The sequence below is a fragment of the Podarcis raffonei genome, chromosome 16 (assembly GCF_027172205.1).
Source record: "Podarcis raffonei isolate rPodRaf1 chromosome 16, rPodRaf1.pri, whole genome shotgun sequence".
NCBI lineage: Eukaryota > Metazoa > Chordata > Lepidosauria > Squamata > Lacertidae > Podarcis > Podarcis raffonei.
In genome coordinates, this window is record NC_070617.1 from 18443612 (window position 1) to 18459191 (window position 15580).

At 46.3% G+C, this 15580-nt stretch overlaps 1 protein-coding gene across 1 annotated transcript; it reads left to right on the plus strand.

The window, feature by feature from the left end:
- The first annotated feature begins 2465 nt into the window (after positions 1 to 2465).
- Positions 2466 to 10576, plus strand: LOC128404282 (SLAM family member 5-like). Its single transcript, XM_053369774.1, has 4 exons — positions 2466 to 2655; positions 7718 to 8065; positions 9351 to 9638; positions 10572 to 10576. Exons 1-4 carry the CDS (start codon positions 2466 to 2468, stop codon positions 10574 to 10576), a joined length of 831 nt encoding a protein of 276 aa, XP_053225749.1.
- The last annotated feature ends 5004 nt before the right edge of the window (positions 10577 to 15580 follow it).

Consider the following 15580-nt stretch of genomic DNA (forward strand, 5'->3'; position numbering starts at 1 on the left):
AGGAATCAAAAAGTTCCATGATTATGTGTATGGTCGCCATTTCTCCATTGAAACGGACCACAAACCACTGTTAGGGTTGTTCAACCCGAACAAACAAACGCCACAAATTCTCTCCCCCAGAATGTTGCGTTGGTCTATATTCCTGAACGGGTTCCAGTACACCTTGACCCATGTACCGGGGAAACGGTTGTGCCACGCTGATGCGCTGAGTCGATTGCCCCTTCCTGGCGGGAGCAATGTGGATCCTGCTCCAGCGGAGCACATAATGATGCTGGAAACACTTCCGGGGGCTCCTGTAACGGCTACTGATATAGCTGAGAAAACGAGGAAAGATGCTGTTCTCTCCCGTGTGCTCACTTGGGTGGGGAGGGGGTGGCCAGGTGGTCCGCATGAAGACAAATTCAGGCCTTATGCGACAAGGCAGCACGAGTTGTCCATGCATAAGGGTTGTCTCCTGTGGGGAGATAGGGTGATCATCCCAGCACCACTGAGAAACAGGGTTCTTGAGACGCTTCACATGGGACACCCAGGAATGGTCAGGATGAAGTCGCTAGCCCGATGTTATGTGTGGTGGCCTGGAATGGACCAGAACATAGAACAATGGGTACGAACATGCAAGGCATGCCAAGAGGTGCGGCCAGAAGTGGCCAGAGCACCAGTTCACTGGTGGGAGCAGTCCAGATCTCCCTGGAGCCGGCTGCACTTAGATTTTGCTGGGCCATTCCAGGGGAAGGTCTTTTTGGTTATCGTCGATGCATATTCCAAATGGTTAGAAGTGGCGATGGTCCCTAGCATGGCATCAGCTGCCATAATCAAGGTGTTGAGGCAGCTGTTTGCAACCCACGGGTTACCTGAGACCATTGTATCAGATAATGGGGCAGCTTTTGTATCCCAAGAATTCAGGGCATTCTTGGCTGATAACTTCATAAGAGGGGTCACATCCGCGCCCTTTCACCCATCCTCCAATGGGCAGGCTGAGCGCATGGTAAGAACAGCCAAAGAATCCATTGCGCGCTTAATGGAGGGTAACTGGTCAGCTCGCATCGCGCGAATGTTATTTTTGCAGCATGCGACGCCGTGTACTGCGACGGGCAAGTCGCCAGCTGAGCTGCTCTTGGGTAGAAGACTGGTGACGGTGCTGGATTATGTCCACCCGGATAAAATGCCAAACCGTAATTCAAGAGCAACCCCCCAGGCTGAGACTGACACAACAAGGTATCTCACCCCTGAAGATCTGGTCTGGGTGAGGAACTATTCACGAGGTTCGCGGTGGGTGGCTGGTGTGGTCACCCGGACTAGTGGACCTGTGTCCTATTATGTGACCTTGGAAAATGGGCAAGTTTGGAAGAGACATATAGATCAGCTGAGGGGCCGGGCGCTCAGCAGGGAGGGGTCAGATAATTCATCCCTGGCTAACGACGCAGAGCTGCAAGACCAGAGTGAAAATGGCCCAGAGGTGCAGTCACCAGGGGCTTCAGCAAATGAACCAGGGTCTGCTAGTCCTCAGGATGACGAGGTACAGGTAGGGGACCCTGCGATGTCTGGGACTCCATCTGTTCCTGACGAAACCCCTATAGCACCCCCCCTACCACAGGTAACATCCAATCCAGAACCGGCAACACCTGTTGTCAGGAGATCAAGTAGAAGTTGTAGGACCCCACAGTACCTGAGAGATTACGTCTGTGGTGCTCACTAGGGGGGGAGGGGTGTTGTGTATTGAGTCAAAGGATTTTATATCTGTATTATTATTGTCTGTATTTGTATTAGGGTAAAGTAGCTGCCTTTTGGTTCCAGAGGGTACAGCTACTATTGGTTCATTTAAGCTGCTGTATTTGGATCCTCTGTCTTATTGGTTTCCTCCAAAAGGCAGGACTGTGATTGCCTGATATTGTTCCCCCCAAAATGTATCCTTTCTAGCTAGTTCCCTGTCCCTATAAATGTAGCTCTCCCCTCCTCAGTTCTGAGTCTTGTTTGCTTTAATAAAGAAGTGTTACTACAGAACTGTCTCCAGCATATTATGTCAAGAGAGCTGAAATCACAAACCCCACGTCACAACAGATTAATAATAATAATAATAATATGTGCTTTGAATGTGCTGTGTGTTCAAGAAAGGTGCTGTATGTTCAAGCATTCAAGAAATCAACCACATCCCATTAAGAGCAGCACAAAGAAGATCCATGATCAAGCTGGTCCAAAAGTAAGCAAAACAGCTTCCTGACGCATGTCCTAAGGCCAGGGTGATAAAGGCTCATGTCGTGGGTGCTGCTGTGTGTCTCCGAATATATGCTTGAATATATGTCCTTGAAAGGTATAGTGTGTTCTTCTTAGCCACTCCAATGGTGTGGGAAATTTGCTGCAAATGTGCACGGGAAAGAGAAATGTGGTTGGAGTATATTTTGTGGAACTGAGAATGGTTCTGATGTGCTGGTGAGCTCTTTCCAGCATTCATGCGCTCTCGGAGAGTAATGGAGTCCCAGATCCTTTCCAAACAGTCCACTTCTCTGCCTATTGGCCAGTATCAAATGGTACCCAACACAGGAAGCCAACTGAGACCTGACATTGTCATCCGTCTTGAGGACCAGAAGAAAGTCATAATGGGAGACATCACCATCCCGTTCAAGAACAGGAAAACAGCCATGAAGGAAACCAGGGAATGTAAAATAGGCAAATACACTCCCTCCCCAGCAGACATAGAGAGTCTTCATCCATGCCCTCCTTAGCGGAGCCTTAGGAGGCTGGGACCTTAACAACAAGCCCCTCCTGAAAGCCTGCAGTGTGGGCAAGCCCTACACCAAACTCATGAGTGAGTTGATGGTATCAGACACCATCTGGTGGTCCCAGGACCCATACTTGGAACACATCACAGGCCACTGCCTGTGCAAGGAGCCAGTTCCCTCCCCTCTGAAACCCCAGAAGCGGGGCAGGGAAGCTGCAGTTGACTCATCCCTTACACAGGGATGGACCATGAAGACGCCAAATATATTGCTTGCCCTCCTGACCTAGAGGAGGCAGTTACCACAGGCTGGTCCCGCTATGCCCTTTTTGCACCAGACAGGAGATATTTGGGGTTAGCACTGATGGGTGCAGGATAGGGATCAGTCACACATCACAGGACACCAGTTTGGAGTGGGTCAGAAAGGATTTTACCAGAGGTGGACAAATATCCAGGAAGCTAGGAGTAAAATACACAGGCAACAACTGTGAACATTTTTGCAATCAATATCCACTAATGTAGCAGTTCCCAAACTTTTTGAGTCGCAGAGAACTTTTCAGGAAAGAAATTTGTCATGGAGTACTATCATTGCCAGGGGCAGATCTACTATGAAACTAAGGAAGCTTAAACGTCTGGGCCCCTAATCCCACAGGGGCCCCAAAAGCAACTTTAGTGCACATTGCTTAAGAAATTTGGGTCCAGTAGACCTAATCAGAGTCACATCGATTTGAGTCAGCTTGATTATTTTTGTTGTTGTATACATTTCAACAACCCCAAAGCTTGAGTCAGTAGCACAGACATTGTAAAGGTGTGGTGATCTGTCATGGAACAACCCCACTCAAGAAGATAACAGTGGTTAGCCAAACCTTATTGCTAGTTGTGAAGGCCCTCACATGGCAGTTTGAGCTTCAGGGTCCCCCAAATGCAGGTCTGCCACTGAGTCTCACCCTTATGCCACAGGCTCATATTCACTTATTTTTCTTTCCAATCTCTTCATGGAACATTTGAAGATGCTTTGTGGAGCACCAAGTGTGGTGTAGTGGTTAAGAGCGGTGGATTCGTAATCTGGGGAACCGGGTTTGCGTCTCTGCTCCTCCACATGCAGCTGCTGGGTGACCTTGGTCTAGTCACATTTCTCTGAAGTCTCTCAGCCCCACTCACCTCACAGAGTGTTTGTTGTGGGGGAGGAAGGGAAAGGAGAATGTTAGCCGCTTTGAGACTCCTGAAGGGGTGTGATAAAGCGGGATATCAAATCCAAACTCTTCTTCTGCGGAGTCCAGTTTGGCAACCACTGCTCTAATATAATGATCCTGCCATCTCCAACATGACCTTTTGACCCACAGATAAAACATCAGAAGGTCCCTGGTTCAATCCCCAGCATCTCCAGATGGGGCTGGGAGAGTCCTTTGTCTGAAACCCCGGAGAGCCCTCGCCAGCCCATGTCGTTTCAGAGGTCGGGAACTAAAGGCCAACCCTCTGCAGGCCATTTTGATAGGTGGGTTGGCCACCTCCCTGTCAATCATCTGACATCAGGTGATTTAAAGCCCTGCTACTGCTTCTGCTGCAAAGGAAGAGAAAGGAGGGCCATCAAAGTGTACTCCTAATTTTGCCTTTGCAACCTTGGCTGGAATTCAGCACTTTTTGAATTTGGTGCCTTCTTCTGTCGCCGCCCAGGCTGCCAGTTTCAAAAGGTGCCCAATTCATGCCAAAGGTCCTAATTCTTTCTTCCTATTGTATTTGATGCCATGGCTTTTACCTGTCTCACACCTGACCTCACCGGACATCAGGAGATAGGCAAGCCTCATGGGCCAAAAGGGGACATCTGGGGGGGGGCCTAATCTGGGCCCATAGTCCAGAGTTTTGTTTCCCCTGGTGAAGACTATCAGAGCAATGTTCTGGTTCCATATAAGGCAGCTTATTTTTGTCTCTGGTCGAGGTGGTGATTTTTAGAGAACACGCACACACTTTCGGTTTCATATGACTTACACGGAGCCTTGATGGCAGGAAACAGGCAGTAAAGAAACAGCAGAGCAAAGCCGAAATGATACTATGCAAGGCATTTTTCATTCTGGGGCTACTTGCTCTACCAGCTGGTAAGTTCTGGATGCAACCCCCACCCCCATCTGAAAAGGAAGAACATGCTTGATAGATACCGTCTTGGTTACTTGAAGGTCCTTCCTCAACTCCTTTAAAACATTTCCTCTATCACAAATCCTGGCTCCAAAACTACGAAGTGTTTGGTGGTGGCACCTTAAAGACCCCACCCCAAGTTTATTGTGGCAGGTTTCTGGGCTACAGCCCCCTTCGCTCCACGCATGAAGAGTGATCCTCCACTGTTTGGTGATGGCCACAAAGGTGGGTGGGTGGGGTGTCAGCTGTGAGACCACGAAGGAGGCATTCCTGGTATGTAAATAAGTTTAAGGTGATTCCCAACAGCAAAAATTGGCAAAAATGTTTTCAGGATATCCTCGTTTGTCACCTATCATGTGGAAGACATGGTCCTCATTAGTTGGCAGCATTAAGATAAATTCAACTGTGTAAACAGAGGGCCTTCTCGGTAGTGGCGCCCTGTGGAACGCCCTCCCTTCAGATGTCAAGGAAATAAACAACTATCTGCCTTTTAGAAGACATCTGAAGTCAGCCCTGTATGGAGAAGTTTTTAAAGTTTGACGTTCTACTGTGCTTTTAATTCTGTTTGGAGCCGCCTAGAGTGGGTGAGGTATAAATAAATTATTATTATTATTATTATTATTATTATTATTATTATTATTATTATGTTTTGATGGCTGTATTAATGGAATACTGAATGGTTTAGTTTATGTAAAATATGCAGGGATTTACGATATGCGAATTGAGCCATGGAAAGAGAAGAAGGGAAGTCACTGACCTTTTAAGGTTGTTTAATGAATATTTTAAATTTTAAAATAGAAAACTTAATAAAAATTATACTAAAAAGAGAGGGACATGGTCCTCATTTAAACCAGAATTATCCAAAACCCGGGGCTTTCTCCATTAAAAGTCTGAAGGACTTAAGATTAATGAATATGTGCAGGAGGTTGGAGTAGATGACTCTTGGGATCCCTTCCTACTTTACAATTCTGGGAAGGAAGTTGCAGATCTTGCCACACACACATTCCACCGTCACAGGGCCATGTGTAACTATGGTTATATTGGGTTGTGCTACTGAGTGCTGCCTGTTTGGTGCTTCCCAGTGAACGCAGTCTTCTTGGTAGCAGCTGCCCTCCTTGCTGAAATGTGCCAGTCCTTCACTATTATGGAATATCCAGGCAGAATCAGAAAACCTTCCTGTTCCTCTAGGCACTCATCACTGAGACACACCGTTCCTGGCAACCTTGAAATGAGTCCGTTGTGTAAAGAGATTAGATTGCTTTTAAATGTTTTTCAGACCTGTGTATTGTTGTGCCAGCCTCACCTCCTCGGGGAGGAAGCGGGTGATTAATTAATTGATTTGTGTGTGTATATATAGAGAGAGCAATCATTAATTAATTGTGTGTGCATCTTATAAAAACAAGCAGGGAGGAGGCAGCTGGCTGGGCTAAGGAAGTGGTTAATGCCTTTTTGCGAGAGGGGTTAGTCACTGCCTGCGAGAATGACATCCCTGATTTAGAGCCATCCCGGTTTCTGATTTGAACCCGAAATGCTCCACTTTTCCTTAGGATGTCCCTATTTTCATTCAATAAATGTTGGAGGTTATGGAGTTATCAAACCCCAGAGCCGTCTGAAGGCAATTCTGAATAGGGAAGGTGTCTTTTTTTAATGTTTAATGTTTTATTGTGTTTTTATATATATTGGAAGCCGCCCAGAGTGCCAATAAGATGTGTAGGGTATAAATAGTAAAATTATCATTATGGAATGGGACGTCTCTATTTTCATCAGAGAAATGTTGGAGGGTCTGGAAGGAGGCAGTGGAAAAAACACTCCTCAAGACACTATTTATGGATTCGATAAATCTTAGGTAATTACCGGCCTGTCAACAATCTCCCCTTCTTGGCCAAGGTTCTTGAGCAGGGGTGTGTGGACCAGATCCAGGCACTCTTGGAGGAAACGTATTTTTGAGATCCATTTCAGTTGGGGTTTAGCCCCAGTTTTGGAACAGAAACTGCTTTGGCCGACCTGTATGATTACCTTTTTTTGGGGGGGGGGAGAGAGAGGAAATGTGTCCTTGTTAATTCTTCTTTGTGCTGTGAATAGTGGAGGAGAGCAAGACTTCCTTCATACAGGGTCTGGCTTAGTTATAGACTTAACTGCCCTCCTAGCACAGGCCCCCAAATGCTCTGGCTGCATTGCTGTGAAGGGCCATCTTTTGCTTCAAGTAGGGCCAGGAATGTTAGTCTGGCCCAAGTCCAGCTTCAGAGAGGTCACATACTGGAGGGGGCACTTGAGGGAAGGAGAAGCTGCTGGCTCTCCCCTGGCTCCACTACTGATGGCACAAAGGCAACCCAAGAGGGGTCACAAACACCCTCCAGCTTTGCTCTGGGAGCACCAGTCACCAGTCCATGGAACAGGGCGGGGGCACCATTTTGTTATTCTCTTCAGAACCCAGCCCTGGAAAACTAGAATTGCTTTTAGAAGACTTTGGGCAGCTCCACACCATCTATTTAAAGCACATGGATTATCCAAATAATCCTGGGAACTGTAGTTTCCTCTCACAGAACTATAACTCCCAGCACCTTTAACATTCTACAGCCTCAAGAATTCTTTGGGGAGAAGCCATGTGCTTTAGAGGTATGTTGGATGTGCTTTAAATTGATGGTGTGCACCTGCCCTTAGAGGACAGGTGACACTGCAACATCTTCACGGTTTGACCCCTGGTTGAATGTGAACAAAAAATAAAGCCTCACGCCCTTCCTAGCTGAAAGCCCAGAGAGCTGCTGCCTGTCAGTGTGGACAAAACTAAGCTAGATGGACCAATGGTCTGAATTGACATAAGGCAGCTTTCAATGTTTCTTGACAGTTTCTTCCTTCATTTCCTGGACCATACAGGTTCCTCTGGTGACGGAAATGCTGTGAATATGAAAGGAATTCTGGGACGATCTGCAACTTTCCTGCTGAACACTTCAGAACAATTCAGAAAGATTTCCTGGATTAGAACTAAAGGAAAGCGGGATCTTGAAAATTTTGTGGTAGCGATTCCACGAAAGGATCCAGAAGAGAGATGTGAACTCAATGACCAACTTTTAGCATATAGAGGGCGGCTGAGTGTTTCTAAGGACTGCAAGACGTTACAAATCAATAATCTAAGTCAAGAGGATTCTGGCCCATATACAGCACAGATCTGGATAGCTGATGACAAAGATCCAATAAGCGAAACCTTTCCCCTGATGGTATATAGTAAGTATTCTAAACATTTCAGGCACCCAGGATGGGGCTCTGATCGAAGCATCTTAAGCCTTGAAGTGGCTTTCATGTAGAGTCACAAATGATAATACAGCATCTCTCCTTCAGTCCCTGACCCTGTGAAAATAATTTTGGGCCTGCATCCACACCAGGCCCCTTCTGCACTGATGAGGCCTGAAAGGAGAATTAAAATGGTACTTCATACAACACAACATGGAACTCTAATCCAGACCCCCCACAAAAAAACCCACCAGGGTCCTTCCCCATTACTAAGATCTCATATTAACTCAAAATTATGCCTCATTAGCTGTGGCTTAACAGGTTTTTGAGGTGATGGTGCACCCCACAAGAGCTAGAATGGCTCCATCACGCCACTTTCACCTCTTCCCACAACAAGGGATGAACACCACAGTGTGGGGTATTTTGGCATAGAATTCCCACTCTGCCAGGCATATTATATTGTATTTATTTCCTGCCCTTTACCGTAAGGCCCCAGGACAGATTACTAGGGGACGCGGGTGGCGCTGTGGGTTAAAGCCTCAGCGCCTAGGACTTGCCGATCGAAAGTTCGGCGGTTCGAATCCCCGCGGCGGGGTGCGCTCCCGTCGTTCGGTCCCAGCGCCTGCCAACCTAGCAGTTCGAAAGCACCCCCGGGTGCAAGTAGATAAATAGGGACCGCTCACCAGCGGGAAGGTAAACGGCGTTCCGTGTGCTGCGCTGGCTTGCCAGATGCAGCTTTGTCACGCTGGCCACATGACCCGGAAGTGTCTCCGGACAGCGCTGGCCCCTGGCCTATAGAGTGAGATGAGCGCACAACCCTAGAGTCTGGCAAGACTGGCCCATACGGGCAGGGGTACCTTTACCTTTACCTTAAAACAATTTAAATGTAGCAGATTAGGACGGCCTGAAATATATATGAGGTATCAGAGGCCAAGGTAAAGAGGGGTGTGTTGAGCATTTGATAGAAAAACTATATCCAGGCAGGGAGGGAATTCCACAGCTCGAGGTCCAGCGCAAAGAATGCCCCATCCTGGGCCACACATACCCAATGTTTGAAATCAATGGAAGTACATATAGATTCTCTACTGATCTTCAAGGGAGTCTGTAGGGAAGGAAATAATCTCTCAAGTTTTGTTGCTTATTTCCGTTCTAAATAAAAACTTTTCTTATGCTTTTGCTGTTTTTTCTTCCCTTTCCATTTATTTGCAGCTGCCTCATTTGCCTTTCTGCTAATTATTGCTGTTTTGTATACCATGTCTCTCTCCCCCTTCCTGTTCAGAGCGTTTATTGGAGGCTGACCTGGAGATTGTCTGTGACCCAAAAGATTATCGTGGTGGGAATGGAACTCTGCAGCTGAACTGCTCTGCAGGCAGCTGGGAAGATGATGCGACATTCAGCTGGGCCCCAGCCAGCATGAGTGAATCCACCGGGAGATCTCTTGTCACCTGGCACAATTTAGAAGGCAATGATTTGAACTTCACTTGCAAAGTAGAGAACCCTGTTAGCACAGCATCCAAGACAGTGTCTGTCTGGAAAAATTGCAGCACTGGTGTTTCAAACAACACTGGTAAGGTTTGCTCTTCATTTTTCTTTTGGCAGAGTAATGCCTGCATCTACGCTTGGGCTCATTCATACTTCCACTTGTCCCCTACTTTCGAGTAACAGGTCTGAGTGATCTTCCACTTGTCTTGCCACTCTCCCAAGAAAAGACCACTCTTTACTCCTGAATTAGAGCAAATGTCAATCTGCAGAAAACCTGATTGACGTTTCCTCCAATTCAGCTGCAAAGAGTGGGTTTTCTTGGAGGAAAGCAGGAGAAGCAAAAGTGTAGATGAGCCTCTAATTTTGAAATCCTGTTTGTGGATGAGGTTAAGTGGCTGTGAGAACAGAAGACCTGGGAAAAGGTAGAAAAGCACCCCTGGTGGTTTTGTGGAATTAGAACATTTGTAATATCCTTACAGGGACGCAGGTGGCGCTGTGGGTTAAACCACAGAGCCTAGGGCTTGCCGATCGGAAGGTTGGCGGTTCGAATCCCTGTGATTGGGTGAGCTCCCATTGTTCGGTCCCTGCTCCTGCCAACCTAGCAGTTCGAAAGCACGTCAAAGTGCAAGTAGATAAATAGGTACCGCTCCGGCGGGAAGGTAAACAGTGTTTCCGTGTGCTGCTCTGGTTCACCAGAAGCGGCTTAGTCATGCTGGCCACATGACCCGGAAGCTGTACACTGGCTCCCTCGGCCAATAAAGCGAGATGAGCAACCCCAGAGTCTTCTGCGACTGGACCTAATGGTCCGGGGTCCCTTTACCTAATATCCTTACAGGAAACTGGCAGTGGTAAGACTTTTCTCTCATTAAAAGCTACTTAGGAAGGCAGTGCTCCGCCACTCATTTCTAGGCAGAGTCATGGGTCCAAGCTAGTCTTACAATCCTGTTTGAAGGTGGCCTGACTAGGAGGACTGAGGACCTGGAAAATGTCTTTGCATAATTTGTTTCTTCTTAATCAGGATAGGACAAAGGATAGCCCACTAACCCAAACAATCTTGATATTTTCCCATGTGTGACTCTTCATATTTCACTGGGTGTTTGCAGCACAAGATGATGGAGAACTGGACCAAAACAAACAGAATGTACTTCAACAGGGACAAAAGCAAGGTATTAATAATCAGATGCACAAATGTAGGATGGAAGACACTTGGCTTGACAGCAGCACATGTGAACAGGATCTAGGGGTCTTGCAGAGTACAAACTTAACATGAGACAACTGTGTGATACAGTAGGAAACAACAACCACAACAACAATAATTCAATTCTAGGTTGCATCAACAGAAATATAATGTTCAGATCAAGGGAAGTAATAATACCATTGTATTCTGCCTTGGTGGCTCATCTACACTTTGCTTGTCCTGCGTCTAGAAAGCACAGGTCTGAGCAGTTTCCCCCTTTCTAGGTAGGAGGCTGAGTGGTTTTCCATTTGCCCTACCACTTTCCCTGGGAAAACCCAGGGGGTTGGACTGGATGACCCTTGGGATCCCTTCCAAGTCTACATTTCTATGGTTCTATGTGGCATTAGGGCCTGGAAACTAACGTATGTTATTGTTTTGTATGTGCATCTTTTAAGGAAATGAGGCTTTCTATGAAAATATGTCTTTAACCCTGCTGGCTGCCATTCTCGCAGTGGAAAAAGTTGCCATCAGCGTCTGTGCTGGGGTTCTCATGTGGTGGAAGAAGCAAAGAGGTAGGAGATTTCACCGAACTGCATGAACCACTTCAAAAATACCCCTTGAAACAGGCAAGGATTAGATAAGGAAAGAACAAAATGTCTCCTCCCATCCATAATCTGTAAGGCTGCAGGTTCCCCAGAACCAAGACTGGGTTCATTCTCCAGTCTGGACCAAGCAGAGTCTGGCCCCTGCGCTACATGGCCGCATGGCGAGCTCCTTCTTTGGCATGCTGCACTCCCTGTATGGCAGCAGCAGCAGCCCAGGCCCAAGGTGAGCAGGAACGGATGGAGGGAGGTATGCAAAGGGGGACCCCAGCTCAGCCCAGTCCACATTGACTCCTCTCCACAGGTGTCAGGGAGATTCCCCCACCAAGGTTTGCATCGGCAGGCAGGGTTCTCCCCTACCCGGGTGGGCAGACCCTGCAGGCCAGTGCCACTTGGCTCCCAAGGGGGGATCACTGTGGCCCCCCAGGCGCCGACAACGCATGCTGTGCTGCTGGCCACCAGGCATTTTTCATCTTCAAGCATTGAACAACTAAGAGAGGTGATTAATTGAGTGGACCTTGAATCCCAGATTGAAATGTGCCTCTTAATTTCTCGCCAGGTGATGCTACAGATCCCAAGGCGAAATGAAAAGGTTTCTGCTTGTGCCAAAGGATGTACACAAAGGATGGCCAAAGGATGTACACACACCCCAAATTTATAACTCAGTCACGGCCTTCCTGGGGCGACCGGAATTCAATTTGCTTGGGCTCCTTTTAACTTTGTCAGCCATGGGTGGAATCTACACACATATGAAAAACGTTCTGAAAATGCTTTAAAAAACCCCCCACAAACATTACATTTTCCATAAGGCTCACCATCACCATCTAGTGTCACATTGTATATTGCACTTAAACACACACGTTTATTTGCAGCTGTATAGCTTGAGTCCATGGTTTTGCGTGGGAGGACTGGATCCGAAATATGGCTCAGTACACCAGGTGACACTGGATCAGTCATGATCTCTCAGCTAACCTACCTAACAGGGTTCTTGTGAGGAGAAAATAAAATGCAAGAGTTGGTTCTCTGCTCACTCCATTGCTCCCCCACCCCCTTGCAAGGAACACATGTTCTCATTGGGCCTCTGAGGGGATACTGAAGGGTACAGAGTCGGGGCACCTTTTTTTCTAGAAGAAAAGCAATGGCCTCAGAGGGAATCTCTCCTCCTGACAACTGAGCATGACTCTCTTGTGCCTTGTTTCTTTCCAGACTACAACTCGATCAATTCGATCAATCAATTAAAAAGCCCGTTGGCCAAATTCAAAAGTGTTCCAAATTAATTGGATGTAATGGTGCATACTAATCTCAATTGTTTTTGATGGGTTATTGCTGTGGATCATGGCATCAGTGAAGTTGCCATAACTGGATATAAAATGTACCCCTCAATGAACTATACTGATGCTGGTACAAGTCTTTATCTTAAATGTGTCCTGGGAGGCATTGATAAAACTTCCTGACCTCCTAATACTTAATGTAAGGATGAGCACCTTAATCCTGTGTTACCAGCAAAGATAAATTATCTCCTATTGTAGGAAAGAATGAAGTTCTGCACAGAAAATAAAATATTGCTCGAAAGGTAAACTCACAATTCAGGAAACATACAGACAACCAGTTAGTCATTTCTCAGTACAGTGGTACCTCGGTTTACATACACTTCAGGTTACATACGCTTCAGGTTACAGACTCCGCTAACCCAGAAATATTACCTCGGGTTAAGAACTTTGCTTCAGGATGAGAACAAAAATTGTGCTCCGGCAGCGCGGCAGCAGCAGGAGGCCTCATTAGCTAAAGTGGTGCTTCAGGTTAAGAACAGTTTCAGGTTAAGAACAGACCTCCGGAACGAATTAAGTACTTAACCTGAGGTACCACTGTATGGCCGTGTCCTTTCAACTTCAAACTCAGCGAAGTAAGCAGAATAGCAAATGGCCAGGAACTTGTAGGAAATAAACAATAATACTCATCCAGAAAGACCCTTCCCTTCTCCATAAAGTAGCATTGGCTCAAAATAATACTTAAGCCCCCTCTTTTTAATACTGGGTGGCTCACAAGCTCCAGTGGGACCCCCTTTTCACTCTATGCTCTCAAGGATCAGCCCCATACTTTACTGGACACAGACCAAAGGAACGGCTGAGAGATTTCTGATGGTTTAGGGTCTTAAAAGAAGAGGAGGCACAGACTTCTGATGCTTGGCTTTGGTTCCATTAGCCTTCAAGATCACCCCTTTCTTTGCTTTTTTTTTAGTGTGGCACATCGCTGCACTCACTCTCTAGGCTTTGGGGATAGTTAGGGATCCTTTTTACTCTCAAGATCATTTTGTATATGCTGTGTGATTTGCTGCCTGCTGATGTTGCTGGAAGCAGCATCGCTATACTCTTGTCCCTTTCATTTCAAGTAATAAATCAGCCTTTCTTTATTCTTCTGGTGTGTGGACTTCTTGGGGCATAAGGTTACGGCTAAACAGGTGTTCATAATGGACACATGGAGGGACTTCAGCAAAAGATTCTAGTCCTCTTGGAGTTATGCATCAAATACATTTGAGTGCTGGACACGCATGTGGGTTTAGACACACACTTTGTAACAACAGGTGCTCTCCCGCCAAGCTTCAACCCTTCCCCATCTATGGCAGATATCACAGAACATCAATCGCAGTCTCTCAGACCTGAACACAGCCCTTTAATGGTCCCTCAGGTGCAGTTTCCCATTTCTGCTTTCTTCCCTGACGTTGCTCAGGGTGCACAGCCTCCAACATGGAAACAGGGACGTTCTTTTAAGGCTTGTGACATGCACCCACACCCATTTCCACCCTGTGGGTCACTGATGAATAAACTTGCTCACCACATGCTAGATTTCTTTCGCCACTTCCAAGTGGTCAGCATTTGGCAGACGGGATTCATACAATTAAAATGATTGTTTGCACAACAAACGCAGTTTCCTCCCCGCTCCAAAACAACAACAACCTCAGCCCTTTTGTGTTGTGGAAATGGAAGCAGGCTTTCTTGTTGATTTTGCAACAGCTAGCCCTCCACTTGGACTTCTGCAGCAGAGGGCGCCCATGGGATATTTTCTAGGCTCTTGCTAAAGATCTCATTGCCCTTATGAAATAAGATGCAGTTTAAACTCCATTTACTGATTCCTCCATAATACGGGGTGTTAAGTTGTGGGTGAACATATCAGACGACACAGCGATTCTTCAAACAGCTCTTGTTTATTCACAGACCCAGAACAGAAGTGAACTGAAGGGTTCAGCCAACCTGCTTATATAGAGCTCCACTACAAGGCAACAGTAACAATCTTTCTGTAACTATCCAATCACTGAACGTCACTTTCAATTCCTTATTTGCATATGTGGACCTGAGTGAAAACTATCTACAGTATCCCCCTGCTGGCCCAGGGTGAGAACTTCAGTACATAACACGGGGAATGAGAGGGCAGCAGAGCCCTTGGTACCCTGCTGCCTCCATTTACATGCAGAGACACTGGGTCCAATGATTGAAACTTTCAGCAGAATTCTCTGGGCTTTAAGGACCCAAAATTTGTGCAATTGGGGGTGGGGGTGAGTGTGTGATGTTCCTATGCATATGTATATGTTATCATGTAAATATTAGAGTAATTGCAGTCAACTAGTATGGGATTGTGTTAAATGTGGTAGGTAAGCACATTAGGTGAATCTGGGTGAAAGTTAGGTTGGGAGGGGGAGGGAGTGTGCTTGGGGTGTAGGAAGCGAGTGGTGATTGGGTAGGAGTTTTGAAAGGGAGTTTGAATATTGGTGAGTGATAGTTGTTGGGCTTTTGAAGGGGGATTGTTGAGCTTTTGGGGGGAAATCACCCAAAGAAGATTGCTGAGCTTCTTTGGGGAAATTTTCAAAAACCCAGACACTTTGCCAATTTTTCAAAATTCCCCCCCATGTTATGCGAGCCCTGAGTCAAGGAGATAGAAGACCTTTAGAAGACATCTGAAGGTAGCCCTGTATAGGGAAGATTTTATAATGTTTAATATTTTATTATGTTTATATATATATATGAAACTGCCCAGAGTGTCTGGGGTAACCTGGTCAGATGGGCAAGGTATAAATATTATTATTACTACTACTACTACTACTACTACTACTACTACTACTACTACTATTGAATAGGATGTCCCTATTTTCATCAGAGAAATGTTGGCGGTGGTGCATTCCTCCTCTGGTCACTATAATAATCCAGTATCAGTAATGATACACTGAGGAAGAGATTTTGGGTGTAATATACAACT